We start from the raw sequence: 13,243 nt of genomic DNA, 5'->3' as shown, positions 1-13,243 counted from the left end.
ACTCTACCGTCTGGCTATCCCCACTTCTCGGTAGGGTAACGCAGACGCTCTCAAGACCGCGCAATCGTCAGGTCTTGGTAGTATCCGACCCGTGGCCTTGTTTTGTGGTATTCGTTGACCGGGTTGTAACGTCCCGATCACGCGTTTTCTACCGAAAAATCGTAAAAGTAGGTTCTCGCGGTCGACCGAAACGAACGAACAACCGCGTAAAGATCGAGATCGTGTGTCTCAGTGGTGTTTCGAATGCACGCGGGTTTGAAGTAAAGCGAGTGAACCCAGCTCCGGTAGAGGGGAGCAGGCAGTTTTGCCTGGTCGTATATGTAGCCCGCTCTGGGAAAATGAAAATGGCGGTGTTCCCGTATGAACGGTGCAACGGCCACTGACGATGTTCGTCACGGTAACGGACACGTGAGCTGAATCAAGTGTGGGATTTTCACGCGTCTTGTGTACATTCACGAGGATTGTTCAGTGTCACATTATAGGCGGGAACAAGTCGGTGCAAACACGATATAGGATAGCCAGCGCGATCTTTTTTTTTAGTCGATCGAGGGACAAACAAACACGATGGAGTGACACCGCGAAGTGTTGACTCCGTGGACAAGTGGGAAGTGTCGGCTAATACATTCGCGTAGTTGGAGGATACAAAGCCTTCATGCCGATGCCGGCCGAATACCACGAGAACCACGGTAACCACGAGAACGCTAATTTCGCTCTCGGGGCCACACAGGACGCCAGCAACATGACGGCCAATATGTACCGGGTGGGAGGTAAAGTAACCGCACACATTCCGCCGGCTGATGGCCACGCGTCGTCTCGAGCGCAAGCTTTAATTAACCCGAGAAATTAATGTTTGCAAATGGTGATCGCGATGGCGTTCCCTGTATCTACGTTTTACCCGCGCTCCGACCCCTCGACTTTCCTCTCTTCATTTGGATTTCCCATCTTCCTCCCCGCTCTCTCTTGTTAGCGTCCTATATGTACGTCTGCTTTCCTTCTACTCCCTCTTACCCCACTCTTTCGCCCTTCGTCCAGGTCATGCTAATTTTTTACACGACGAATCCCAATGATTAAAATTCGATATTCGAACATTAATTCCCTTTTCGATCTCGAGTCATTTTTATAGCTGGATTTACAATTTTTTCGTGTACGCGCCAATGGTTCATAGTCTCATTCATTTCTATAAAATGATATTTCTGTTTCTTCAATATAATATCGACAACAAAACGAACATTTATTTAGTAATGCAGCATAGCAATTATTAAAAAGTAACAATTAGAAAGAGTTCGTGATTCATACATTTCGCTATTTTCCCTTTTTTATTATTATTGGTCGATAATAATACTACATTTTCATTTTTCAATACTTGCCAGCTTTTAATATGTGATTTATGAAATTTTTTAATATTTTCCCTCTCGTATCGTATGTATTTCTCAAAGTAGCGATATCATTATTTACATATTCATATGCAATATATATACACACATACGTATACATAAATAAACATATATCACATAAATACGTTGCTTTGAAGGAATAGTATTTATTTATAGAAATCAAATTTTCCTTTTGAATTATAAATATACTTTTGCGCGCGCGCGCGCGTGTATTTATGTACGAACAATATACATACATACACACATTTACTTATATCATTGATACATTGCATTCTCAATATAATTAAACAAATTTATATACAAACATATAAAAGTTCATTAAATATATTGTTTTTTTAATTCATAGATTATGTATACTTTGAAACATCTTCCACATCTCCTTACCAGATTAGGAGGATAGAAGAATTAAATAAGGTAAGGAATAATTTCTTTTCTTTTTTATAACTACATCGGGCCATTGAGAATGTGTAATCCATGTTGTTTTGTATTTAGTGTAAATTAAAATGTTATAATGTTACCTGATTTGAAATTGAAGCCTTATTGAGCTAAATATATCATTATATATTGTATCTTGTCTATATATTTTAATGTTATTCATAGAATTTATATTTGTACACAAATATGATAGTTTTAAACAAATATTTTTTGGGTTTGATTCATAAATCTATCTAATTTATTTTAGACGGCAAGTGGAAATGTTGAAGCTAAAGTCATGTGCTTCTTTAGGCGGAGGGATTTACCATCTACATTAATCATGCTTGCAGATAAACATCAATGTAAGTGAAATTTATATTGTTCTACAAACTATAATTCTCATACTTTATTTATTTCACATGGTTCTTTTAAGATACATTACATTACCACAAATTTAGAAAACCCGATACTTTGATCACTTTCTGGATCAGGTAGTAATGTTTAAACGATTCAATACTAATATTAATACATTGAACATACGAGAGTAATGTCATTTATGTTGCTAAATCGATAGCCATCCGCAGATGAAGAAAACTGAAACGTTCCTCTCGTACAGAGCGAAAGGTCGTCGTCTTCGTACGTAAATTTTTTACGAACTTGACACTTCATTCGCGTAATGTAATTAACGATTGGAAATTCGTAAAGAAGCCGTACGATATAAACGCGGCTTGCAACGTGTGCAAAACCGTTTACTGTTTACTAAATATATTCTACGTTTCGGTTTATTATTATTCATAGGTTCGTACCTAGGCTATAACAGTGAGTATTCTTTCTTTAAAAATGTTAGATGTTACAGCTCGAATGAAGATAAAAATAAAATTTTGACGAGTTTATTTTCTACTCGCAACGTTCAAACATATCTACAATTCTCGAATAGAAGTTCGAAGGCCCCGGTGCTAAGGATAACTTGTATTCGCGTGAAAGGCGACACACGCTTGAATATGTTCATATAGAGAAAAATAACGTGTTCGGTAAAAAGTTCGCTCGGTTTTACGTATCTGAACGTATACGTTTATGTATTACGTATCATATATGTTTTGTATATATTTATGCGTGCATATGTGTATGCTCTGAACCTTTCTCGATTTTTCCTTTGCAGTGGGAAAGATAATGAGACGCGGGGATTTGGGGGTGAGAATGTATAATAAGTAAAGTTGGGGGGTGGAATGGGGGTTGTATCGATCTGCAGGGGGTGGGTTGGGGGTGGTGCACCCGCTAGTCCACCACCTCCTCCGCCTCTTTCTACCTCTCTCACCCGAGTTTCCCAAACCACCTCACCTTGCGTCCCGCCACCCTGAACTAAATGAATGACTGACGCAGGGGTTGGTTGGGTATGTGTGTTACGTGTACTCGGACACAGGCTCGTAAAAACACCGATAGAACGCACACGATATAACACGTACACATAGTCGTATATGAATAACGGGCTGAGAGAAAACAGAAACGCACACCTATACGTGTGTGTGCCTGGACGAAAATGGTGTGGGGGCCCACTAGCCATCTTCGTTTTAAGCATTTACTCTCCCCCCCCCGCTTCTCTTTACCTCCCTTCTCTTCTTTTCTGCCGTATGTGTACGTGTACACGAATGTACACACTCACGTCCTGTTTCTCTCTACTCGTGGCTCTATGTCCGTCCACCGGTATTTGCTTCGAATCGGGTTCTCCCTTTCCTCTACCATTTCTGTACTTTGCTCTTCTGTACCTTGAATTTCGCGAAAAAAATATACGTACCTTTGTCTTGTCGAGAGTCGATATTTTTATGCGTCGAACGTATAAAAAGGTTGCGGTAAAGATGTACTCTAAAAATCGGATATTTTTTTTTCTTCTCCTTTTCCATTGATAACGATACAAAATAGACAAAAATCGTTGAAAAATTGATTGGGACCCTATCATCATAATCAATACTATCTTAAGAAATATTATAATACTACATAAATTATGCAGTAATCAGTCTTAGAGAGAAATGATGGAGAATGTTGCAGAAACCAAAAACATATTTCAATGAAAAATTCAAATTTACTATTTCATTGCACAATATGCTGTGCTCTGTGTTCTTATTTTTCATATGCTTATCATAATTCTATGAATACATGTTTTAATATATTGTAAACATGTAAATAGAAAAAGATAAATAAATGTCATAGCAAATTCATGTGTATGAATATTATCAGTACAAGTATATATATTATTGCCATGTTAGCAATAATGTAGATACTCTACATTTTAACCATAAAAGTACAATGCAGTTGTAAATAGAAACGCGATTGGAATTGGTTGACAGAATCAAAATTGTTGTTTATATCATTATATGATCTGAAATTATAATGAATTAAATTATTGGTAAATGTATTTGTAAAATGTTATACATCTACAGTTTCGAGTTCTTTTTAATTATAAAATATAATGGCATGTATTAAAAAAAAAGAACAAAATAAAATAAAAATGAGAAATAGTAGAGTGGGTTGTATGATACAAATTGCAGTGGCAAGCGCGGAGCAGCAGAGGTCAGATTCCCCTGCAAGCACACAGAGTCAGAAACTCGAGATTCCAGATACTACTAAGGAAATGACTAGTAAAGATGGGATTGGGCCCAAAATGATGAACAAAGGGGGCGGGAAGGGGGGCTGGCTGAAGGCCCCACTATCAGAGGCCCAAGAGCCTCATGGTGAGTGAGCAGTCAATTGAAGGGTGCCCCTTACAAATGAATCTCTAGTGATGTACATGCTCTATTTTATTAAAAACCTGTATATATAAAAATTTAATTAATATGATGCTAAAAATAATGGAATATTTTCTTTAGTTATCAACACGTGTTATTAAATGCTTAATTTACACTTCTCTATAAATAGTCAATGCATGTAAATATTCTATTTATGGAATAGATAGAAATGAGTATTAAACATTGTAGTCTTGAAGACAATGTATATTTTTCTTGAGTTCTTTGAATTACTTGGTTGTATTAAAAAATATGGGTTATTGTACAGGGATTCATGAGTAAGTATCCTATAATATGCACCTTTTAATTGTCTCATTAGTCTCAAATAGAAGCCGGTGATGATGTAAGGCTAATGATCTAGCGGCAGGATTTATAAACTTCTTTGTAATCTTGGTGAATGTCAAAAGCCTAGGTTAAATTCACTGTAAGGCCAAAGAGACAATAAATTGGGTTTAAATATGACCTCTTCTCTTAAGTTATGTAGGAAGGGGTTTACTTGTTTTTCAATAAATATGAAACTTTATAAACCCATACATTTTGTGATGATACTCAATCATAATCATTTTCATTATTTCATATAATTTTTACCATTGTCTATACATTTTATTTTCAAAAGATCGTTGTAATGATCTATCCAATTTCTGGCGCATAAAATTCATATGTATGTTCATTCAAACAATTTCACTTTAATCAATCATCCTGTCATTCAAAACAAATCCTGCCGCATAAAATGATAATTCTTTAGTAATCTGAGGCTTCTTTAAACCATTTACATTCCTCCACGAATTAATTTCATTTTTGTTATAATAGATAATATATCACTTAAGATTGCTTTCATTTCCTTTTGTTGCCCGCTCTTGCTGATATATTTAGTTCAGTGTTATAAGTTTTTATTGATTCTGCCACATTCCTGCGTTTCGTTTACATTTAATTTATGTATATTAAAGAAAAGAAAAAAAAAAATGAAAGATCAGAACTGCATGAACAAGTTTAATGGCCTTTAGGGATAATCTCTACGTTGGGAGAATATCAGTGTTTTATTAGCGTACAAAATTTATGTTGAAAATATCTAATTAACATTACAAGTAAAATTTCTGCCGGTATTATGTTAATTACAAAATAACGAAATTACAAAAAATTTTCAAGTATTTAATGTATCTAGTCTCTTACTTTTTTCGCCTCTAAGTAAAACATTTTTTTTATTTATGCTTTTTCTAACATCGAAATGAATATTATAGTAACGAAATATAATTAAAATCAAATTGTTCTCATGCAGGGATGGAAGAAAGTGTAGTGGGCGCTGGAGGAGTTACAGAATTAAGCTCTAAACAACGTCATCAAATGAAGCACAGAGAACTATTTCTATCGCGGCAAGTGGAAACAATGCCGGCAACACATATAAGAGGCAAATGCTGTGTAACGTTGTTAAATGAAACGGAATCTCTACTAAGCTATTTAAACAAAGAAGATTCTTTCTTTTATTGTTTAGTATTTGATCCAGCTCAACGTACTTTGCTTGCTGACAAAGGTATTTATTCGCATCGGAACATTTTCGATACTACAGTTACTTTTCTGTCTATGTATTAATTTTAATAAACATATAATGTTACAGGCGAAATTAGAGTAGGTAGTAGATATCAAGCTGATGGCATAGCGCCATCTCCGCTCACGCCTGCTGAAAGGGAATCGGATCCTCGTAGGTTACAGGATTTAGAAACATTGGTTTGGACACCGCGACATTCGCTAACAGATCGTCAGATCGATCAATTTCTCGTTGTCAGTAGATCCGTAGGCACATTCGCAAGAGCTTTAGATTGTTCATCTTCGGTTAAGCAGCCCTCTTTACATATGTCTGCAGCAGCTGCATCAAGAGACATTACTCTTGTAAACATCATTATATCATTATCATTGTCATATAAATTATATTATTCTATGAATAAGACTTTCACTTGTTTCTGTTTATATATGTAGTTTCATGCAATGGATACTTTGCACCGGCACAATTACGATGTTGCAAAAGCAATGTCATCTTTAGTGCCTAGTACAGGTCCAGTATTATGCAGAGACGAAATGGAAGAATGGAGTGCATCCGAAGCAAATCTTTTTGAAGAGGCGCTTGATAAATATGGGAAAGATTTTGCTGACATTCGTCAAGACTTTGTAAGTATATGTTGAAAAACATCTAGAAAGTAACGTTTCGTCTATTTTCACTTATCGGTGTTCCATTTCAATGAACATTGTATTTCAGCTACCATGGAAAACATTAAAGAATGTTATTGAATATTATTATATGTGGAAGACGACGGATAGATACGTACAACAGAAAAGGGTAAAAGCTGTAGAAGCTGAGAGTAAATTAAAACAGGTTTATATACCAAATTACAATAAACCAAACCCACCCACGACTGCACCTTCTGCAGCAACAATTGTACCTCTTGGTAACAGTAATAGCAACAGTAACGGAAAACCAGCCAGTGTTCTCAATGGCAATAGTAATGGCAACATGGCGACCGATAATACCGGTATATTAATGGTCGGGGTTGGTGGTAAACCATGTGAAAGTTGTCAGGTTATGCAAAGTCCCCAATGGTATGCTTGGGGCCCGTCACATATGCAGTGTCGTCTGTGTCAGTCCTGTTGGACGTACTGGAAAAAGTACGGAGGTCTTAAGGTACATTTAAACCCCGTATACATCTACCAACGAATAAACAAGTTTTATTTGTTTCATGAAGATATATTATTTTCTTTTCTTTTGAACGGGATCTGTAGGTCCCATCGCGTATTGACGATGTCGACTTAGAAAGAAAAAAAGGCAGTACAGGCTCAGACGAGGAAAGTAAAGGAATTGGCGGTGCTCATAGACCGCATCGATGTAGTATTCCTTCTTGTGGTAAGGAATTCAAGCTCAAAGCGCATCTGAGTCGTCATTATGCGAGTGCTCATGGCGTTGATTTACGTGGAAGCGGAGCAAGTGGAGGCGGCGGTGGTGGATCTCCTAGACCTGTGATGAAAACTCGTTCTGCATTTTATTTACGTACTTCAGCTTTGGCACGTGCTGCACGAAGACTATGCGCAGCACAATTACGTACACGCCATGCAGCGCGAGCGCCCCATCAACCTGTAAATGCAGCACCGCTGCGACATCTTTGCGCTTCTCCTCAATTAACATCGAAAAGTCCTGCAGAGTTACGTATTTTAGCACGTGCTGTGCGACCACGACCACGTCCACGCGTGACTGATATAGCAACACGTTTAGGCGATCATCCGGCTCCGCGACAACCTGGTGATTGGGATTGGTTAGCTCTTACAGCACCGGCACAACGAAAAGAGCCTGATCGGGTATCTTTCCCTAAACCGCCAAAAGCGCCGGGTATGTAACTGATTAATAAGTATAATACTTTATATATATAAGGCATATTAATGCATTTGTAATAATGGAATTGCAGATGGAAGCCTTTTGTATGAAAGGGTACCAAATAAATCCGAAGTGGATAGGTTGCCGGTAACACCACCTCAAGCGCAACCCAGTATGCAAACGCAACAAACAATATTAAAGCGCACAAGACCTCCATTCGATGAGATCAATGGATCAGATGGTAAGTCTCAGGATCATGTATTCATTAATGTATTTACGGTTAAGTTTTAAATCCTAGTATTGAATGTGGTCTCTGTTTACTGGCTTCTACTCTGATGTGGATTGGGATGAAGGTAAAATAATTCAGTGCCTATGAGTCTAAGTACACAACGAAACAAATAATCAAAGTCATAAAGTTGTACAGTTTATCGTATGTTCCATAGGAATGCGCAACATCGGTTTAATAATTCTTATATCATTGTGAAATTATTTACACTTCCGATTGAATTTCGTATAGATTTTTTTTATCTTCAATAGGTATTGCCCTAAGTGCAGGGCTCCCTGGTGGACCACCTGCAAAAAGAGCTCATCATTCTCAGCAGTTACATCCAAAGCACGCTTTGGAACACACTGCGCCTCCTGTTCTTCCATTAGCACCACCTCTAAATGGAAGAGCTGCTCATCCACATACCTTGCCTCATGGCCCTCCATTGTCTAGAAGTAATGCACGTAAACAAGTTATTTCATGGATGGACGCGCCTGATGATGTTTATTTTCGCGCTTCAGATCAGACCAAGTTAGTACTTTAAATTTTATGTGCCGTATAATGCAGAATCTTACAAGCTTACAGTTTTATGGTGTTATTATCTCTTTATAGAAGACTTAGAAGAACACTTTCATCTGTAGAACTTCGACGAGCAGCGCGCAAACCGTGGCGTAGATTACCAGCTCCTTTACATCCTCCTCATTCACAGAGAGCAGTACGCGGTGATGACATGGTCGTCATCTTGGATTGAATCGTCAACAATGCAATCAATCAGGCAATCTGATGAGATGTCGGTTTGCTATGATGGAATCATGCTGTTATTGTAATTTTAATGCCAGAGTGACCACAGTGAGGATATCCCAGCTTTATGTATTGTCATTGGCAGCTCTGACGTTGAGCAAGGACTAAGCACTGTTCGGAATTTTTTCAATAATTTTCGAGACGGTAATTCGCCGAAACTGAAGGCCTCGCTTAACCGAATTTGCATATTGCATTGACATCGCTGAAATATACTTCACGTGTATGAACGACGAAAAAGCAATTACTCTGGAACGGACATTCATCGAATCTTTAAAAAAAAAAAAATAGAAAAAATGAAAATAAGAAATCAAGTCATTCGCCGTGAAACATGATTTTCTATTCGTATTAATTAATTATTGTTGTTATTAATAATAATTATTAATAATTGAATGTACATATACATCATACCACATATTCATACATGCATAGCCAGACAACACACAAGTGTCCAACGAGTGCTGGACACGAGTTCTACGTCGGTTAAATTGGCCCATACCATGCGCATCAGCTCACGAAGAATGTTACGGCCGGGCGCGTAACAGAGACGAGTGCGAAAGAGAGTGTGAAAGAGGGTGAGAAAGAATATGAACGTACGGGAGAAAGAAAGAAAGAATGCTCATTGTGAATATTTTTATTAAATTTTCAAGTTTGATGACTTCCGTCGCAACAATTAATAAATAAACGTAAGCATAAGTGGAAGAACATACTAGTCCTTTTTCCGTTTCATCCAATTTCCTTTCACAATTAGGTATTAGATAAAAAATGTCTGCATGTGCGTACATTCATTACTCTAGTTCCTTTGATTGTCAAGAAAATAAGGCTTTTTATAGTTATTGTAAAAATGTACATTTCTTCTTGTCTTCATTAGTTTTTATATTTTATAATCACTGCCATAGGGAATACTAATAAATATTTTAATGGGATTAGAAGTCATAAAAAATATTTTTGAAAAGTTAAAATTTGTTTTAAATTGTTAATATATTTAGATATATAACACTATTTGTGGGATTATTACCATATTTATATAAAAAGCTCATTAAAAAATCTGTATTTTAGTCAAGTATCGAAAATATGGTTCCAATAATTGTAAATAAAATTAAAAATTTGATTATGCTTATATTCCGGAAATATCTGGCAGAAGTTTAGTGTATAAAATTAAATATTTATTTAACGAGTAACTAATTAGTTGCCAGTTTTATAAATTAAGTTATAACAGGGAATATAAATTTTATTGTGGCTAATTGCTTTCAGTAACGAAAATGTATAATTTTATTTAACTGGTAAATTGCAATACTTTCTGAATAATGCTTACGTAGTTTCCAATCTTTTCAGTAATTTAGTTCATACTCTAGAACCTAGAATGCGTCATGCATCATTTCTATGTTTACTTCAATGTTCGTGGCGAAGGCAAAGTAATGTTTTATGTTTTTAGTCTGGTGCATCGTTTATGTGTACATTGATGGGCACGAAGTTTCTTATAAAAGAAACGTTTTGAGTTACAGATAAATCAAAATTTTAACACGCTAAGTGTTTAATGTATGGTGAATAAAATAACATGGAGAATATGCCCGGAACTGAGGTTAGTTTTGTTCATATTTAAGAGTAGAATAATGTCCATTTATATCATAATTCCCGTAATATTGAAGTAATTATGAATTTTTAATACATTTAGTTGTATGTGTTAATAGTATTGTAGATTGTAATCATTTAGTTTTACATTTTAACCTCATCTTATTAATTCTGAACATAGAATCAACAAATGCCCCATCAGATGCCACCTATGATGAGTATGCCTCCCAATAATAATCATGGAGTTCCAGGGTTGGAACCTCCTAAGATGTTACCCAGTTTATTGAGTTTGAAAGTGAGTCCACCAAGTGAATTACAAAATCAGAATTCATCGGATGATGGGGGACGGGACACGGACAGTGACTCGATGAAATTGCCAGCAGCTTTAGAACAAGCTCTAGCTTTTAAAACAGAAAGAGCTAAAGAAGTAGGAGCAGATCCTAATGATATAGTTTCTTTAGGGAAATCGCCTAATCATGAAGCTATGGGAGAAGACGTGTCTCAGTTAGATGATGTTATAATCGAACCTGAAACAACGGCAGAAAAGACAGACACAAAGATGACTAAAATCAAAAAGAAGAAAAAGAAAAAGAGGAAGAAGCATAATGTGGGAAAAGAAACGGAGAATAAAAAGGATAATATAGAAAATGCAAAACCTAAGGATTTGCCAGAAATTGAGTACATTCAAGAAATTCCGAGTGTTAATGAATTGGAACCAATGTATCGTCAATTTGCTAGAATTTTCGAAGCATTTAAATTAACTGAACCTGAACCTAAACTTACGGAAGCAGACAAAGGAGAACCGATAGGTCAGTATCCACCGGTGATAAATTTGCAAACAACTGGAACTGTACCCAGCAAAGTACCACCGTTGGACGATTTTGACGATGATGGGAATCAACAGCAGCAACAGCAGGGAACCGGAGAGAACGGCGCTCCGCGTCTCTCCAAAAGAAAATTGAAGAGATTAACACGCTTAAGCGTTGCAGAATTGAAACAGCTTGTAGGACGCCCTGATGTAGTGGAAATGCATGATGTTACTGCTAGGGATCCAAAACTTCTTGTCCAACTGAAAGCCCATCGTAATACAGTACCTGTACCGAGGCATTGGTGCTTTAAAAGGAAATATTTACAGGGCAAACGCGGTATAGAAAAGCCTCCTTTCGATTTACCAGATTTCATAAAACGCACAGGTATCACAGAAATGAGGGCAAGTCTCCAAGAACGGGACGATACACGCACATTGAAAGCTAAGATGCGGGAGAGAGCAAGACCCAAGCTTGGTAAAATAGATATTGACTATCAGAAATTGCACGATGCATTCTTTAAGTGGCAAACTAAACCTCGCATGACCATTCACGGTGATCTGTATTACGAGGGCAAAGAATTTGAAACGCGCTTGAAGGAAAAAAAACCTGGAGAATTGTCCGACGAATTACGTACTGCCCTTGGTATGCCAGTAGGGCCTAATTGTCACAAGGTACCGCCGCCGTGGTTAATTGCCATGCAACGTTACGGACCGCCGCCAAGTTATCCCAATTTAAAGATACCTGGTTTGAATGCACCAATCCCAGAAGGATGCGCATTTGGTTATCATGCTGGCGGATGGGGAAAACCTCCTGTGGATGAAACTGGAAGACCATTGTACGGAGATGTATTTGGTATATCTCGTACACCAGGTGGAGATGCTATGGACGAAGAAATTGATAGAGGTATGTGGGGTGAACCTGAATCAGAATCTTCTGGGGATGAAGATGAAGACGAAGATGCAGAAGAAGGCGGCGAAGGTGAAGGAGAAGGAAAAGATGGAGATGGAGATGCAAGCGGTTTGGTTACACCTGGCGCAGAAGGCTTGATAACTCCAAGTGGAATCACCTCAATTCCTGCGGGACTGGAAACTCCAGAGACAATAGAATTAAGAAAGAAGAAAATTGAAAGTGAAATGGAAGGAGGGGATACGCCTGCTCTGTACACAGTTTTGCAAGAACGACGAACAGAAGGACTTGGAGCAAGCATGATGGGTAGTACTCATGTATACGATATGACAGGTGCAGCGGGAGGTCAAGCACCTCCGTCTGTAATTGCTGCGCGTCGTGGTGTAAGTGGAACAGCATCTGATGGAAGAACAGAGAAAGACGGGGCGGTCGAATTGGCGTTAGATCCAAGCGAGTTGGATCTAGACTCTGAGGCAATGGCGTCCCGGTACGAGGAAACTATGCGATCGCGGCAAGCTCATTTAAGAAGAGAAGACTTATCGGACATGCTCCAGGATCATGTACAACGACAAAAAGTAAGTATATTGTGTATTGAACGTGTCAGTTAACATATCCATTGCATTAATTTATTTTTACAGAGTAAACGTAAACGTCAACAAGGTCAAGATTCAAAAACTTCTAAAAAATATAAAGAATTTAAATTTTAAATATAATAAACTGAAGCATTACATAAATAAAGTTACTTATTTGAGACTAACAAAAATTATATTATTGCGTCAATATTCCATATTCGAGATTGCTTACATAATGGATCATTATCATCAAAGTACCATATTATTTTAGACTTGGTAGTTTAAAATATGTATTAAATTTTGTTTCATACCGTAATGTAATATAGTAGGAGTATACATATATATTAATTTTTAAAAAAAAGGTAAGAAGTATTATTTGCT

At 37.2% G+C, this 13,243-nt stretch overlaps 2 protein-coding genes across 2 annotated transcripts; both read left to right on the top strand.

Annotated features, from left to right (window-relative positions):
- The first annotated feature begins 91 nt into the window (after positions 1 to 91).
- LOC122399248 (metastasis-associated protein MTA3) lies at positions 92 to 9,313 on the top strand. Its single transcript, XM_043399796.1, has 13 exons — positions 92 to 767; positions 1,741 to 1,808; positions 2,077 to 2,170; positions 4,352 to 4,534; positions 5,862 to 6,113; positions 6,198 to 6,469; positions 6,557 to 6,745; positions 6,834 to 7,256; positions 7,355 to 7,955; positions 8,032 to 8,179; positions 8,262 to 8,293; positions 8,478 to 8,736; positions 8,818 to 9,313. The coding sequence occupies exons 1-13, from the start codon at positions 653 to 655 to the stop codon at positions 8,954 to 8,956; spliced, it is 2,775 nt and encodes a 924-aa protein (XP_043255731.1). The 5' UTR covers positions 92 to 652; the 3' UTR covers positions 8,957 to 9,313.
- Positions 9,314 to 10,399: 1,086 nt separating this feature from the next.
- LOC122398708 (splicing factor 3B subunit 2) lies at positions 10,400 to 13,071 on the top strand. The gene is made up of 3 exons (XM_043398820.1): positions 10,400 to 10,585; positions 10,757 to 12,865; positions 12,929 to 13,071. Exons 1-3 carry the CDS (start codon positions 10,562 to 10,564, stop codon positions 12,995 to 12,997), a joined length of 2,202 nt encoding a protein of 733 aa, XP_043254755.1. The 5' UTR covers positions 10,400 to 10,561; the 3' UTR covers positions 12,998 to 13,071.
- The last annotated feature ends 172 nt before the right edge of the window (positions 13,072 to 13,243 follow it).

This window comes from Colletes gigas, unplaced genomic scaffold (assembly GCF_013123115.1).
Source record: "Colletes gigas isolate AHSC1104 unplaced genomic scaffold, ASM1312311v1 Colletes_gigas_Sc00012, whole genome shotgun sequence".
Taxonomy (NCBI): domain Eukaryota; kingdom Metazoa; phylum Arthropoda; class Insecta; order Hymenoptera; family Colletidae; genus Colletes; species Colletes gigas.
Note: the sequence above shows the minus strand (reverse complement) of the source record. Positions and strands in the feature narration are given on the sequence as shown.

Bases quoted from the DNA above. Each gene is read 5' to 3' on its own strand.
- LOC122399248 (XM_043399796.1), top strand. From the start codon at position 653: ATGCCGATGCCGGCCGAATACCACGAGAACCACGGTAACCACGAGAAC. The intron at 768-1,740 runs GTAAAGTAACCG...TTTAATTCATAG, and splicing joins CAATATGTACCGGGTGGGAG to ATTATGTATACTTTGAAACA. The intron at 4,535-5,861 runs GTGAGTGAGCAG...GTTCTCATGCAG, and splicing joins AGAGGCCCAAGAGCCTCATG to GGATGGAAGAAAGTGTAGTG.
- LOC122398708 (XM_043398820.1), top strand. From the start codon at position 10,562: ATGGAGAATATGCCCGGAACTGAG. The intron at 10,586-10,756 runs GTTAGTTTTGTT...TTCTGAACATAG, and splicing joins AGAATATGCCCGGAACTGAG to AATCAACAAATGCCCCATCA. The intron at 12,866-12,928 runs GTAAGTATATTG...TTATTTTTACAG, and splicing joins ATCATGTACAACGACAAAAA to AGTAAACGTAAACGTCAACA.